Source organism: Leucoraja erinacea, chromosome 12, assembly GCF_028641065.1.
Source record: "Leucoraja erinacea ecotype New England chromosome 12, Leri_hhj_1, whole genome shotgun sequence".
Taxonomy (NCBI): Eukaryota; Metazoa; Chordata; class Chondrichthyes; order Rajiformes; family Rajidae; genus Leucoraja; species Leucoraja erinaceus.
In genome coordinates, this window is record NC_073388.1 from 45,324,200 (window position 1) to 45,340,157 (window position 15,958).

The 15,958-nt window shown below is 47.4% G+C and overlaps 1 protein-coding gene across 3 annotated transcripts in view; it reads left to right on the plus strand.

Moving 5' to 3' along the window:
• The window catches only part of cd99l2 (CD99 molecule-like 2), a 154,502-nt gene that overhangs the window by 91,998 nt on the left and 46,546 nt on the right, over nucleotides 1–15,958 (plus strand). For all 3 annotated transcript variants that reach the window (XM_055644030.1, XM_055644029.1, XM_055644031.1), the window contains exon 2: nucleotides 5,395–5,457. In XM_055644030.1, the coding sequence (XP_055500005.1) occupies nucleotides 5,395–5,457 (63 nt within the window). The remainder of the gene's footprint in view (nucleotides 1–5,394; nucleotides 5,458–15,958) is intronic.

The window sequence follows — 15,958 nt, forward strand, 5'->3', positions numbered from 1 at the left end:
CCTGTGACCACGTGGGTTTCCTCCGGGTGCTCTGGTTTCCTCCCACACTCCAAAGACACTCAGGTTTGTAGATTAATTGTCTTCTGTAAATTATATATTGTCCCTAGTGTGTGGGATAGTGCTAGTGTACAGGGATGATCGCATGTCGGCGCGGGCTCTGTGGACTGAAGGGGCTGTTTCCATGTTGTATCCAAAGTCTAAAGATGCTGCCTACACAGCTGAGTTCTCCAACACTTCGTGTTTGTTCATGGTTTTCAGACTCCTGTATCTTCTTCCCGATGGTTGGAGTGAAATGTGAACATGGCCAGGGTGGTGTGGGTCCCTGATCCTGCTGGCTGCCTTATTGAGGAGGGGCAGCCTATAGATCCCTTTGATGAGCACTGTCAATGCTGATCCCATCGGCTCTTTCAATCCTTTGAATGCATCCCCCAGCACTTTGTGTCCACTTTTTATATAAACCAGTGCCTTGCGTCTTTTATTTTACATGTTTCTTCCAAGACCTTGCTGACCTGGATCTTCCGAGGGTAACTAAGGGGCAGTTATAATAGACTACAGAACCTCTTGAGATGGCGAGGAGAATTCAAAAGCCAAGCAGGTTGGAGTCATAGAGTCATACAGCGTAGAAACAGGCCCTTTAGCCCAACTTGCCCACACCGACCAACATACCCCATCTACACTAGTCCAACCTGGCACACATCCCTCTAAACCTATCCTATCCATGTACCTGTCTAAATGCTTCTTAAACGTTGCGATACTACCTGCCTCAACTACCTGCTCTGGCAACTCGTTCCATGCACCCACCACCCTCTGTGTAAAAAAGTTACCCCTCATGTTCCTATTAAATCTCCCCCCCCCCTCACCATAAACATAGAAACATAGAAAATAGGTGCAGGAGGAGGCCATTTGGCCCTTCGATCCAGCACCTATGTGATCTGGTTCTCCATTCCCCTGCTCTGGACATTCTATGTCTTTACCCTATCGTTTCCTATCGGGGTTTTGTACACCTCTATAAGATCACCTCCTCATCCTCGTAGGCTCCGGGGACTAAGTCATGAGAAACCTTCTAATAGTTTACTTTTTAGGTTTGCACACAAATAGTAATTACTTGACTAAAATCTTGGAGCATTTGGAGCACTAACGTAGGATGGAAGATGTATTACATGGAATGGGAGGGAGAAGTCGATACTCGATACCACAGCTTCATGATAGGGATGGGATGATCTCACAGTACATCGTAACAAATGTTTCAACAAGGGAACATGTATCCATTTTTTAATTTATATGAAATTGGGCAAGCATCTAATCTATAGCCGTCTATTGCCTGAGGCAATATTCACAGACACATCACCTTCATCACCATGCAACAGGGAATGCAATAGGCAGACAACTCACACCTGAACCCTTATACCTGGGAACATTACAAACACAAGAGGGTGCAGATGTGGGAAGCTGGAGCAAAAAACAACTGCTGGAGGAACTCAGTGGGTCAGGCCGTTAAGAAACATTTAGATGGGTACATGGATAGGATAGCATTAGAGGGATAGACACAGTGCTGGAGTAACCCAGCGGGTCAGGCAGCATATTTTTCTCCAGAGATGCTGCCTGACCTGCTGAGTTACCCCAGCACTTAGTGTCTATGGTGTAAACCAGCATCTGTAATGCTTTGTTTCTACATTTAGGTTTAATGGGATATGGGCCAAACGCAGGAAGGTGCGACTAGTGTAGATGGGGCATGTTGGTCGGCGTGGGCAGGTTGGGCCGAAGGAATGGAAGGAAATGGATTAAAACCACATTTCAGGACGGGACCCTTCATCGGGCACAAAAGAAAGGTCCAAATACGGGTTCCAATGTGAAATGTTGTCAGTCCATTTCCCTCCTCAGCTGCTGCCTGACCCACTGCGTTCTTCCCGCACTTTGTCTTTTTGCTCAACCTTCATATTTTATAACCGCCGCTTACAGATTAGACCATTTAAAATTCTTCACATCAAACCCGTGCCTTGGTGGTTTTTATTCATTTTATCACGCATCAGGCCATTTTCCTCTGTGTGACCCTTTATTGAACGGGAAGCAAAGCACAGCGGTTTTAACATCTGTCAATTGAACAGCATTAAATAGTTGCTGCCTTCGATGGCTCGTTTAGGTGGAAGATTTGCCTGACACCCTTTCCTTTCTTTAAGCTGCTCATGCTGTAGTTTTTGCCTGCAGAGAGCAGGGACAAAGGGCTATCAGGCTTTTCCTTTCCAAGCACGCCTCCTGCTGGTGTCTCAGCACACAGCACTTCCAGCGGTTCCTCGAGACACGCTCCTTAATGCAGAAAAATCTATCGAGACAGCAAGGGGCTGATTTACACAGGGGAGGTAGGGCATGGAGACAGTTGGCAGAGGGAAAATATTGGTGAGAAATGAATGCTGTTGCCTTTATCCTTTATCTGTGTACTGTAGACGGTTTGTTTGTATTCATGTATAGACTTTTCATTGACTCGATAGCGTGCAAACAAAAGCTTTTCATTGTATCTCAGTGCACAATTCCTAGCTCTGCCTAGATTTACTAGCATGCTGCAGGCAGATTGAGCAGAATTAGTCCCAAAGTGCTGGAGTAACTCAGCGGGTCAGGCAGCATCTCTGGGGAACTTGGACAGGTGACGTTTCGGGTCAGGAGTCTGAAGAATGGTCCCGACCCGAAACGTCACTTGTCCATGTTCTCCAGAGATACTGTCCAACCCGCTGTTACTCCAGCACCTCGTGTCTTTTTTTTTTTAGTAAACCAGCATCTTCAGTTCCTTGAGTCTCCATTGAACAGAATTAGTCTTGTGTATAGACTGTAGCCAACCATAATGTGATTGGACTTCATCATTCAAAGCAAACACTCAGTGGGGCATTAAGAACAGATTTTGGAGAAATGATTTGTTATTGGATGAGAATGATCAATGTAGCGGGAAAAATTAGATGGAAAGGCTGGAGAGAAGATTTACGAGGATGTTGCCAGAACCCGAGGTCCTGAGCTACAGGGAGAGGTTGAGCAGGCTAGGACTTTATTCCTTGGAGCCAGGAAGATTAGGGGTGATCTTATAGAGCTGTACAAAATCATGAGAGGAATAGATTGGGTAAATGCACAAAAAGTATTTTGCACAGAGTAGGGGAATCGAGAACCAGAGAGCATAAATTTAAGGTGAGGAGGAAAAGATTTAATAGGAACCTGAGAGTTGACTTTATTTACACAAAGGATGGTGGGTGTATGGAATGAGCTGCTGGAGGAGGTCGTTAATGCAGGTACTATCACAATGTTTAAGAAACATTTAGACAGGTGCATGGATAGGACATGTACAGAGGGACATGGGCCAAATACTGACAGGAGGGACTTGTGTAGATGGGGCCTGTTGGTCGGCAAGTTATTCCCACTCTGTATGACTCCATGTATATATTGTCCTTAGAGTCATAGAGTAATATAGCACAGAAACAGGCCCTTCGGCCCCACTTGCCCATGCCACCAAGATGCTAATCTAGAGCAGATCCGTTTGCCAGCGTTTGACACATTTCACTCTAAACCTTTTCCACGCATCTGAACAAATGTCTTTTAAATGTTGTTGTTGTGTCTGCCTCAACTACCTCCTCCGGCAGCTTGTTCTGAATCCGCACTACCCTCTGTGAGAAGGAGTTGCCCCTTCAGGTCTCTTTTAAATCATTCCCCTCTTATCTTAATCCTCTGACCTCTGGTTTTTGGTTCCCCAACCCTTTGGTTCCATTTGGTTCCCCATCCCTGAGAAAAAGGGCTGTGTGTTAACCTTATCAGGAGTTCTCTGTGGGGTATTGGTCTCCTGGAAGGAAGAATTTCAATAGAGACACAAGTAACTGCAGATGCTGGTTTACAAAACAAAACACAAAGTGTTGGAGTAACTCAGTGGGTCAGGCAGCATCTCTGGAGGACGCGGACAGGCGGCATTTCGGGGTCGGGACCCTTCTTCAGACTGATTGTAGCAAGGGAAGAAAGCTGGAAAAGAGGTTGGGGGTGGAACAAAGCCTGACGAGTGATAGGTGGATACAGGCAAGGCGGATGTGTGGACTAAGGCGAGAGATGAAAATGAGACAAGGCTGTTTGACAAGGAGGGAAGAGGAGTGAAATGTAAAGACAGAGGGAGGGATAGAGGTGGAAGGGGACAGGAGAAGAGACAATTGGAGGTTTGGGACAGTGGAGGAAATGGGTGTGCATGATAGAGGGGCATAGATAAGAGAAGGAGGGGGGAGGGAGGAGGTTACCTCAAGTCAGAGAATTCAATGTTAATACGTTTAAGAAGGAACTGCAGATGCTGGAAAATCGAAGGTAGACAAAAATGCTGGAGAAACTCAGCGGGTGCAGCAGCATCTATGCAGCGAAGAAAATAGGCAACGTTTCGGGCCGAAACCCTTCTCCGAAACCCGGGAAGGGTTTCGACCCCAAACGTTGCCTATTTCCTTCGCTCCATGGATGCTGCTGCACCCGCTGAGTTTCTCCAGCATTTTTGTCTACCTTCAATGTTAATACGTTGGGAACTGAGTCGAGAAAGTTTACTGCACTAATACCTGGACTGTGAGGGTTGCCATATGAGGACAGGTTGAACGAACTCGGGGCCACAATTAAAATAAGAATTTGCCCATTTAAGACAGCTACGGTGAAATTATTTGGAATTCGTTTCAAAGGAAAGAAACAGAGTCTTTGAATATTTTTCAGGCAGATGCAGATAGATTGAAGTTGAAAATGTGGACTTGGATTTAATAGAAACGCTGAAGGGCAACTTTTCCACTCAGAGGGAGGTGGGCTTATGCAACCAGCTGCCAGATGAGGTAGTTGAGGCAGGTACAATAACAACATTTAGTTTTGTTTAACGTGGAAACAGGCCGATTGGCCCACCAGGTCCGCGCCGACCAGCGACCCCCGCACACTAGCACCATTCTACACACTAGGGACAATTTATAATTTTACCAAGCTAAACCTACAAACTGTACGTCTTTGGAGTGTGTGGGGAAACCGGAGCTCCCGGAGAAAACCCACGCAGGTCACAGGGAGAGCATACAAACTCCATGCAGTCAGCACCCCTAGTCAGGATTGAACCCGGGTCTCTGGCGCTGTAAGACAGCAACTCTACTGCTGCGCCACATTTAAAAGCCATTTGGACAGATTCATGGATAGGAAAGATTTAGAGGGATATGGGAGAACGAAAGCCATATGGAACTGGCTTAGATGGAGCATCATGGCTGTCATGGACAAGAGGGGCCGAAGGGCCTGTCTCTGTGCTGTATGACTCTTAGACTGAGGTTTCTTCATGCTCCTGATGTTTACATCCATATAAGTGATCTGTAAGAAAAAATAGATCTGATTAAATGTTGTTGCATTTGTCTAATGTTTAACTTTTTCCTTCAGTTTCAGGCGACAACGACTTGAACTTGGAGGATGCCATCTCCGATGATCGCCGCTTGATGCCAAGTAAGTTCAGGCTTCCAGACCTCCTGCCTCACTGTTTTGTCTGAATGTCACATGGTCTTTCACAAGATGGAGAATTGAACCAAACCCTGAATCTCTGGCTGTACATACTGCTGTCTCCAAGTTATGAATTGTTTTAAAGTTACCCAATAGGTGATTTTGCTTAATTTTCCAAAGAGTATTGTAATACTAGAGTATTAAACACTGTAGCAATGTAATGCTCCAAGAGACGAAGTCTAAACTGAGCCCAGGACAATTTTTAGACCCCACCAGAGCCTGCACAGATGGTAAAATGGTCACTGCGATAAATTAATAATGATCACACACGACACAGCAAAGTAGAGCTTGAGTGCACAGTATTAGAGTGACGGCTGCTGACTTAATGCATTATCCCACTGAGTCTATAATCTCAGATTTGCTGCTGTACGAAGGGGGGTGCGTTGTTGACTGCTTTAAGCCCCTGTCCCACTTAGGCGATGCTTTCGTCTACAGGCGACTAGGCTGCTGCCACATGGTCACGGGGTGACGCCTAGGGTTACGGTCGTGAGTCGTCTCCTCAAGTCGCCTAAAGAGTCGTAACGTTTTTCTGGTCGCCGCTGGATTTTGAAATGTTCAAAACCTTTCGGCGACTGAGGGCTTGACGTAGCTTGTCTTCTCCTGTTGTAGATGCTGTCATAGGTTGTCGCCCGGATGATGCAGGTTGTCGCCAGGTGACGTTGGTTGTCGCCAGGTGACGTTGGTTGTTGCCGGGTGCTGACTTCGGTGAATTGCATTGGCGACTACTTACGTCAACCTATGTCAACCTACGTCAACCGGCGATTGAATTGTCTTCAGTCGTTGCCGACAGGGTCGTTGCTTGCGGTAGCTTGTCGCGGGTGGACGTAGGTTGACTTTGGTTGTCGTAAGTTGTCGCCTGTGTGGTCGTAGGTGTGGTCGTTGGTGGACGTCCTAATGGGTCGCCTGTTGTTGGTAGCTTGTCGCAGCTTAACGTCGACTAGGTGGTAAGTTGTCGTAGCTTGTCGAAGACATTCTCGTGGCGGGGGGGAGGGGGGAAGGGGTCCAGTCGCCGCTTTTTCGCCGACCTGCTACGACTGTGACGGTCACTGGCTGTCGCCGAAAAAAAATTGCCTAAGTGGGACAGGCCCTTTACCGAAGAGACGGGCTCTGATTAGTTTAGTTTTAGTTTAGTTTAGAGGTGCAGCGTGGAAACGGGCCCTTCGGCCCACCGGGTCCATGTTGACCGGCGGTCACCCGTAGATTAGTTTTATCCTACACACTAGGGACAATTTACAGAAGACAATTAACCTACAAACCTGCATGTCTTTGAAATGTGGGAGGAATCTGGAACAACCGGAAAAACCCACGCAGTCACATGGAGAACATGCAAACTCCATATAGACTGCACCAGTAGTCGGGTTCGAACCCTAGACTCTGGCGCTGTAAAGCAGTAACTCTACTGCTGCACCACTGTGCCGCTACATTGTGTGATAGGAAAGAGTTACTTTGTTTCCAGTGGTGGAAGAGTCTAGGACCAGGGAGCACAGCCTAAATAAAAGGACGTACCTTCAGAATTGGGGTGAGCAGGAATTTCTTTAACTAGAGGGTGGCAAATCTGTGGATTTCATTGCAACAGACGGCTGTGGAGTCCAAGTCCTTGGGTATTTTTAAAGTGGAGATTGCCAGGTACGTGATTAGTAAGGGTATCAAAGATTACTGGAAGAAGGCTAAAGAATGAGGTTGAAAGGGCAAAGTAGATCAGGCATGATTGATTGGAGGAGCAGACTCGATGGTCCGAACAGGATTCTGCTCCTATGCCTAATGGAAGAACCAAGGCTGTTTTGGAATATTGGCTGAGGTTTAGGAGTTAGAGATGGTACCTAGTCAACAAAGGAGGGATACTAGATCTGAAGAAATGAAATTACCCATTCAAGTTCTCCAGAGATGCTTAATAGTGTAAGAAGGAACCGCAGATGCTGGTTAAACCGAAGATATGCACAAAAAGCTGGGGTAACTCAACGGGACAGGCAGCATCTCTGGAGAGAAGGAATGGGTGATGTTTCGGGTCAAGACCCATCTTCAGAATGCTTTTTCTTGTTGGAGTAGGTAAGGGGAGTGGAAAAGTTGAAACGGTTAATGTCACGTTGGCGGTTCGAAATAAAGAGTCAGCATGGATTTACGAAGGGGAAATCATGCTTGACTAATCTTCTGGAATTTTTTGAGGATGTAACTAGGAAAATGGATGGGAGAGCCAGTGGATGTAGTGTGCCTGGACTTTCAGAAAGCCTATGATAAGACAATCGACAATAGGTCCCACATAGGAGATTTGTGGGCGAAATTAGAGCACGTGGTATTAGGGGTAGGGTACTGACATGGATAGAATATGGGTTGGCCTACAGGAAACAAAGAGTAGGAATTAAAGGGTCCCTTTCAGAATGGCAGGCAGTGACTAGTGGGGTACCGCAAGGCTCGGTGCTGAGACTGCAGCTATTTACAATATGCATCAATGATTTAGATGAAGGGATTAAAAGTAACATTAGCAAATTTGCAGATGACACAAAGCTGGGTGGCAGTGTGAACTGTGAGGAGGATGCTATGAGGATGCAGGGTGGCTTGGACAGGTTGGTGAGTGGGCAGATGCATGGCAGATGCAGTTTAATATGGATGAATGTAAGGTTATCCACTTTGGTGGCAAAAATAGGAAGGCAGATTATTTTTTGAATGGTATTAAGTTGGAAAAAGGGGAAGTACAATGAGAGGGTCCTTGTTCATCAGTCACTGAAAGTAAGCATGCAGATACAACAGGCGATGAATGGCATGTTGGCCTTCATAACAAGAGAAGTTGAGTATAGGAGCAAAGAGGTCCTTCTGCAGTTGAACAGGGCCCTAGTGAGTCCACACATGGAGTAATGTTTGCAGTTTTGGTCTCCAAATTTGCTGAAGGAAATTCTTGCTATTGAGGGAATGCAGAGTAAGTTCACAAGGTTAATTCCCGGGGTGGCGGGACTGTCATATGTTGATAGAATGGAGTGACTAGGCTTGTATACTGGAATTTAGAAGGTAGAGAGGATATCTTATCGAAACATATAAGATTATTAACGAATTGGCAAAACTAGAGGCAGGAAACATGTTCCCGATGTTGGGGGAGTCCAGAACTACGGGCCACAGTTTAAGAATAAAGGGTAGGCCATTTAGAAAGGAGATGAGGAAAAACTTTTTCACACAGAAAGTTGTGAATCTGTGGAATTCTCTGCCTCAGAAGGCATTGAGGCCCAATACTCTGGATGCTTTCAAGGGAGAGTTAGATCGAGCTCTAAAGATAGCAGTCAAGGGATATGGGGAGAAGGCAAGAATGGGGTACTGATTGGTGCTGGCTCGAAGGGCTGACTGACCTATTCCTGCACCTATTGTCTATTGTCTAGAGAGGGTAGAAGCCTGTTCTGGGGAGTCCAAGAGGGGACAAGGTGGAGACGAGAGAAGGGGTCACCTCTGGGTGGTGAGGATTTCTTCCCATAGAGAAAGGCATGGAGGCAGACTTCTGAAGAGGTCTCGCCCCGAAACATCACTCATTCCTTCCCTCCAGAGATGCTGGCTGACCCGCTGAGTTAGTCTACCACTTTGTGTCCTGCTTTGTGTAATCTCAGTCAGAGCCAACAGTCGGAGATATCAATGGCAAGTTAAAACAATTCCACTCCAGTCCCAAGGCGGCACAGTGGCGCAGCGGGTAGAGCCGTTGCCTCACAGCGCCAGATTCGAGCCTGACCTCGGGTGCTGTCTGTGTGGAGTTTGCATGTTCTCCCTGTGACTGCATGGGTTTCCTCTGGGCGTTCCAGTTTCCTCCCACATCCCAAGGACGTGTGGGTTTGCAGGTTAATTGGTCCTCTGTAAAATGCCCCCCCTAGTGGCACCCAGGCCAAGCGGCTCCCTGCGTGCTGGCCCCAGACGTGGATCTGCCATCGCGCATCACAATCTCCCCACTCTCTTAAACCTCTACTCCAACAGGAGCATTTCTTACAAACTATTCCCTATATCGCGTATCTGTGCACTCGATCTCAGTGGACGGCAATTCTAACCGCTGACCGATTAGCACGCAACAAAAAGGCTTCTCTCTGTACCTCGATAAGAAACTAAACCAGGGAGAGGATGAGTATCAAGCGGGATAACATAGAACTAGTGTGAATGGGTGATTGTTGGTCGGCCTGGACTCAGTGGGCCTGTTTCCACGCTAGGTCTCCTAAAACGATGAAACATATCCCGGGGGAGACATACACCAACACGCAGGCTAGCGTTCCTCACTGTGGTGTCAACCCAGCTGGAAAATCGCCCAGATTCACTCAGAACAGATGTAAAGAATCCCCAGAAGCAGCAGCAGCTGCTGGCTGGTTTCAAAGGTTAATGACCAGTGAAAAGAAAAATCTCCTGACAACTAACCTGACATGATACGTGCAATTCCCCTGATCCACCAGAACCTCTCACTCAAATAACTCCTCACCATGGGCACGGTCTACTTCTCCTGTTATCACAAGGACACCGGTCAGATCTTGCTGAAATCTACACTATCCCAGTGTGATAATGAACACCGACTCATTCTCGCCAATGTTAGACTTTTCCTTAGTCAGAGGGTGGTGAATCTGTGGAATTCATTGCCACAGACAGCTGTGGAGGATATTTTTAAGGTGGAGATGGATAAGAATCTTGATTAGGGCGGGTGTCAGGGGTTATGGGAAGAAGACAGGGGAATGTGATTAGGAGGGAGAGATAGATCAGCCATGATTGAATGACGGAGTAAACTTGATAAGCCAAATAGAATGACTCCTAGAGCTTATGAACTTAAAATATACAAATGGATTCAACATGCAAAAAGATCCACTGTTATTTTAAAGGAGATTCCACCAGGGGCGCCGTACGATGGCAGCTCCGCCGACAGTTTGTTCGTTTTTTTTCATCTTTTTTTAATTTTTAGTGTTTGTTAAAAGTTTGTTTTAATGTTCTCCGGTTTGTCTTATGTGGGGGGAGGGGGAAGGGGAGGGGATCAGGGGAAACTTTTTTTCAGGTTCTTACCTTGCCGGAGATGTGATTAACTTTCGGATCGCATTCTCCGGGCGTTCTGCGGCCTTCCATCGATGGAGCTGGGGGCCTCCCCGGAGTGTCGTGAGCCCCACTGTGTGGCGCGGACTTAACATCGGAGCTGATCCCTTGCCTGGGATCACTCCCACCGCGGCCTGCGGACTTACCATCAAGAGCTCGCAGTCTCGGGAGAGGCCGAGTCGGGAAGCTCCAACATCACGGAAGGTTCGACCAGCCCCGACGCGGGGTCCGAGCTGACATCCCCCCGATGCAGGAGCTGATCGCCTCGACACAGAGGGCCCGCCACCGGCTACAGGAGTCAAGATCATCCCGTCAACGGAGGGCTCAAGGTCCCCGACTGTGGGAGAGCAAAGGGAAGAGATTGAACTTTATTTTGCCTTCCATCACAGTGAGGAATGTGTAGGAGTCACTGTGGTGGATGTTCATGTTAAAATGTGTTTTGGATGAACTGTTGCGTTTTATTTGTATGACTGACCTGGCAAAATAAATTCCTTGTATGTTGGACATACTTCGCTAATAAAATACTGTTCTGATTCTGATTCTGATTCTGAAAGGAGATACATGGAAAGCAGGTGCAAAAATCTTATGCAGAATTCAAAGTGCTGGAATAACTCAGTGGGTCAGGCAGCATCTCTGGAGGACATGGATAGGCAAAGTTGATAGAGTGGTAACGAAGGCATATAATATGCTTGCCTTCATTGGTCAGGGCTTTGAGTATGAGAGTCAGGAAGTCATGATGCGGCCTTATAGGATGGTTTAGGCCGCATTTGGAGTATTGCCTGCAGTTCTGGTCGCCCCATTACAGGAAGGATGTGGGGGCTTTGGAGAGGGTGCAGAGGAGGTTTACTAGAATGATGCCAGGATTAGTGGGTACCAGCCACAGGGAGAGGTTGGACAGACTTAGATTGGTTTCTCTGGAACTACGAGATTGTGAGGAGCTGATATCAGTTAAAATAAAATGATGCAAGGCATAGATAGAGTAGACAGTCAGAACTTTTTTCCCAGGGTGGAAAAATCAAATACTAGAGGACGTAGCTTTAAGGTGAGAGGGGCAAAGTTTAAAGGCCATGTGCAGGCATGGTTTTGACACAGTGGGTGGTGAGTGGCTGGAGCACTCTGCCAATGGGTGGTGGTGGAGGCTGATACAATAGTGGCATTTAAGAGACCTTTAAATGGGCATATGGAGATCGAGGGGATGGAGGGATATTGATTATGTGCAGGCAGATCTTGTTCGTGGCATCGTGTTTGGCACAGACGTTACTGACCAAAGGGCCTGTTCTAATTCTTGTACTGTTTATTCTACGTTCTATATTCTGCATGGTTCTCCAGTATTGAGTGCACACGAGCATGATACAGGCTCACCGCCGATTTTCCAGCAACTGCTGGTCCGGCACCTCCTTTAATCCGGACAAAATTCCGCACTTGAAATTCCGCCGGTGGGTCTCCCGAAAATGTGGCACCTAGGCCAAACGAGGCGGCCGATCCTGACCTCATCGGAACTTCCGCGTCTGATCGGCGGGTAGAATTTGCTCCCTGCGGCCGAGGCTCTGGAACTCTGGCCCGGCCAGAGTCGGCAGATCCGTTCCCATAGCTGAATTTGTGGACCAGTATATCGGCTCCCCGGCAGCCTATGCTTGCCATTCCAGTACCGTCAGACTCCTCTCGGAGGCTGTGACCTCTGTTGGTCTGGCAAAACGGATAATCCAGAAAGGCTCCGGAACCAGGGGTGCTGGAAAATCGGTGGCGGACCTGTAGTAATAAGGCCAAAACGATGCCATAACTCAGTAAGTCCAGGGCAAAATTGCAGAAAGAGGCGTTCTCCATGACTAATTAAACTCCTGGCATTCCTGCCTGCCATAGAGTTGTAGCAAAATATTGGCAGGAATAAAGTATCGTTCAGGAGCCCAAAAAAGATCGTTCAGGAGGTGACTTATGAGCTGTAGGCATCGTATCTGTTCACCAGCAGCCAAGGTCAATCAAGTGAGGCAGCAAGCAGCCCATGTTAGTGGGAAAAACAAATGAACATGAATGAGGAAACAAGTCCAACGTGGGTAATGTCTAGGACATACATAGCTGCTGATACAAAGCAGAAACAAAGCTGATCCACATATACAGCAGCAATTCTCTCTCTGGCAGTAAAGTCATGGTTTCACTTGGATTCTGTCCAGCATCAGAAACTTTGCAGCAGAGGCCTTCATTATTTAAACACTTCCCCTACTGTAGTTTCGCACCGCCTAACCAAACCCCCCACCGACTGACTCACTCTGATTTTATTATCCGGCCAAGAGTGGTTACTTTGTTCCATCAAAGGTTCCCTCTCCCTGGCCTTTCTCCCCCACCCGCCAATACTAGCCCAACTGCTCCTGCCGTCAACTCCCTTCTATCATTTCGTGGTCTAGGTACCTGTTGAAAGCATCCATTTCTAAATGCATTTTGATCACGAGAATTTTTCCTTTTACAAGAAACTTCCCCATTTCATTGACAACCTCACAAAAGAAATAGACCCAATAAGTAAACCGCAGGTGCTGGTTTACGAATAAAAGACACCAAATGCTGGAGTAACTCAGCGGGACAGGCAGCATCTCTGCAGAGGAGGAATCGGTAATGCTTCGGGTCGAGACTCTTCTTCAGACTGAGAGTCAGGGGAGAGGGAAACTAGAGATATGGAAGGGTGAGGTGTGAAAATGCCAAATCAAATCTCTGGAGAACATGGATAGGCGTCTGTTACAGGCCTGAAGAAGGGTCACAGCTAGAAATGCCGCCTATCCATTTAAGGTGAGAGGGGAAAGATTTAATAGGAACCTGAGGGGCAACATTTTCACATGGTGGGTAATGGCCTTCTGGAACGTGCTGCTAGAGGAGGTAGATAGGGCAGGTACTATAACACATTTTAAAAGACATTTGGACTGAAACATGGATAGGAAAGGTTTGGAGAGATATGGCCCAAACGCAGACAGGTGGGACTAGTGCAGATGGGGCATCTTGATTGTATGGGCAAGTAGGGCCGAAGGGCCTGTTTCCACACTGTATGACTCTATGAGTTACCCCAGCACTTTGTGCTTTTTTTTTTAACCTCACATGAGATCACTTGGGATTTTACAAACCTGGGAATTTCCACCATCCACCATCAGTCCCCTCTATTGTTGATGAGGGCAAGGGGGCTGTCAGGGAGTACGAACTATCCCACCATTCATAGCTCTTGGAGACCCTTCTATTAGAACTATAATGCCATAGATTTACATTTGAGCTTCTCTGCATCTTGGGATGTCCCTGGCTTTGTTGCCCATTATCCTCCCCCCCCCCCCCCACCCTCCCCCCTCGCCATGTCTAACTATTACCTGCCATGCTTTATCCTGTCCTTCCTCTCTCCCAGCAGTCTAAACCCCCCCGACCCCCTCCCCACCCTGCGTTCAGTCCAAAGAAGGCTCCCGACCCAAAACGTCACCTATCCATGTTCTCCACAGATGCTGCTTGACCCACCGGAGGTCATAGGTTTAGTGGGACATGGGCCAGACGCAGCCAGGTGGGACTAGTGTAAGTGGGACTTGTTGGTCGGCATGGGCAAGTTGGGCCGAAGGGCCTGTTTCCACAATCTATGGCTCTATGAGTTACTCCAGCACTGTGTACACTGTGTGCCCTTCTCTAGCTTTGCTGTCTACTGCTTTCGGTCCGCTGGGAGCAAGAGAAAATACTTCGAGGCCCCACGGCGACGTGTAAAATAGATGAGCGAAATATTCATGGCATTTGGTTCTCCCATGTGGTCCATGTGACAGACATGGCTTGCTGCTTTAACCACACTTATGTTTACGCCCCCACGGCAATAGCTCATGTTTATTGCTCACGGTTTGAGATCTCACATTCACATTTTGTTGATCGCAAGCAACTCTTTGGCGGAGCACCAGGCTGCCTGCCCTGGACACTGATAGCTACCCCATGTGAACATTAGCTGTGTTGTTCCCACATGCCAACAAGGTCACACAAGCCCCGCACCACTGCAACGGAAAAACAGCAGAATAAAGGGAGTGAAGCGCAGGAGGCTGGGGGGTGTAAGATCATGAGGGGAATAGACAGGGTGAATGCATGGTCTATTACCCAGGCTAGGGCAATCAAGAACCAGGGGACATAGGTTTAGACTAGAGAGAAAATCAAAAAGCCCTACAGACTAACCTGCCCACGCCGACCAACATGCCCCATCGACACTAGTCCCATCTTCCTGTGGTTGGGAAGAGCACATCCCACTAAACCTATCCTATCCATGTACCAACCAGGTTTAAGGTGAGAGGGAAAAGATTTGATAGAAACCGGAGGGGCAACGTTTTCCTCACAGAGGGTGGTGGGTATCTTCAGTACATTCCAGCATTTGATGAAGTTCCTTTCTACACAGCTGTTAAATATCGTTCTGCAACCTAAGAATATCGTCCTCTCCATCAACAACAGTATACATTTTTTGTGTCATCTGCATATTTTCATAAGATCATAAGTGATAGGTATAGAATTAGGCCATTCGGCCCATTGTGGCTGATTGAATTACAGCTTCCTCCTAACCCCATTCCCCTGCCTTCTCCCCATAACCGCCGACACACTTTCTAGTTTCTCCCCACAGCTCAGGACCATATGGAGAGGTCGGGCAGTCTAGGACTTTATTCCTTGGTTCACAGGAGTCTGAGGGATGATCCAGTGGTGTTTAAAATGACTAGTTTGTAGATAGTGGAGGAGAAAGTGGGATAGCAATAAAGAGGTTGGCAGGATGGCGCAGCAGTAGAGTTGCTTCCTTACAGGTTCGAATCTGAGTGCTGTCTGCATGGAGTTTGCATGCGCCCCCTGTGACCTGCGTGGGTTTTCTCTGGGAGCACCGGTTTCCCCCCACACCCCAAAGCCGTACAGGTTTGTAGGCAAAGTGGCTTGGTAAATTTGTAAATTGCCCCTCGTGTGTGGGATAATGTTAGTGTGCGGGGATCACTGGCTGGTGCAGACTCGTTGGGCCGAAGGGCCTGTTTCCGCGCTGTGTCGCTAAACTAAACTAAACATAGAATTAGTGTGAATGGGTTGGCGTGGACTCGGTGGGCAAAAGGCCACGTCATTCTTCAATCGATCAAGGTGCTTCATTTGCTTTCTTCCCGTTATCTGTCACCTTATTTATATCAGAGCCCCAGCCTTCTCCTCCATTGCTTCCCATAGTTTCCTGAGGTCCACCTCAACAGGTCCTGTAGCTTTATCTACCTTTATGCATACTGAGACATCTAGTATTACAGCCTTTTTAATGACAAAATGTTCTTGAATATTTCCATCTGCCTCCCTGCCCATGCAACCACAAGATCTTTCTCTTAAGTGAATACAGATGAGAAATATTTAGATTAGTGCAGGAATAGAGCATTCTTCGGTCCACCGAGTCCACGCCGACCATCGATCAATGTACACT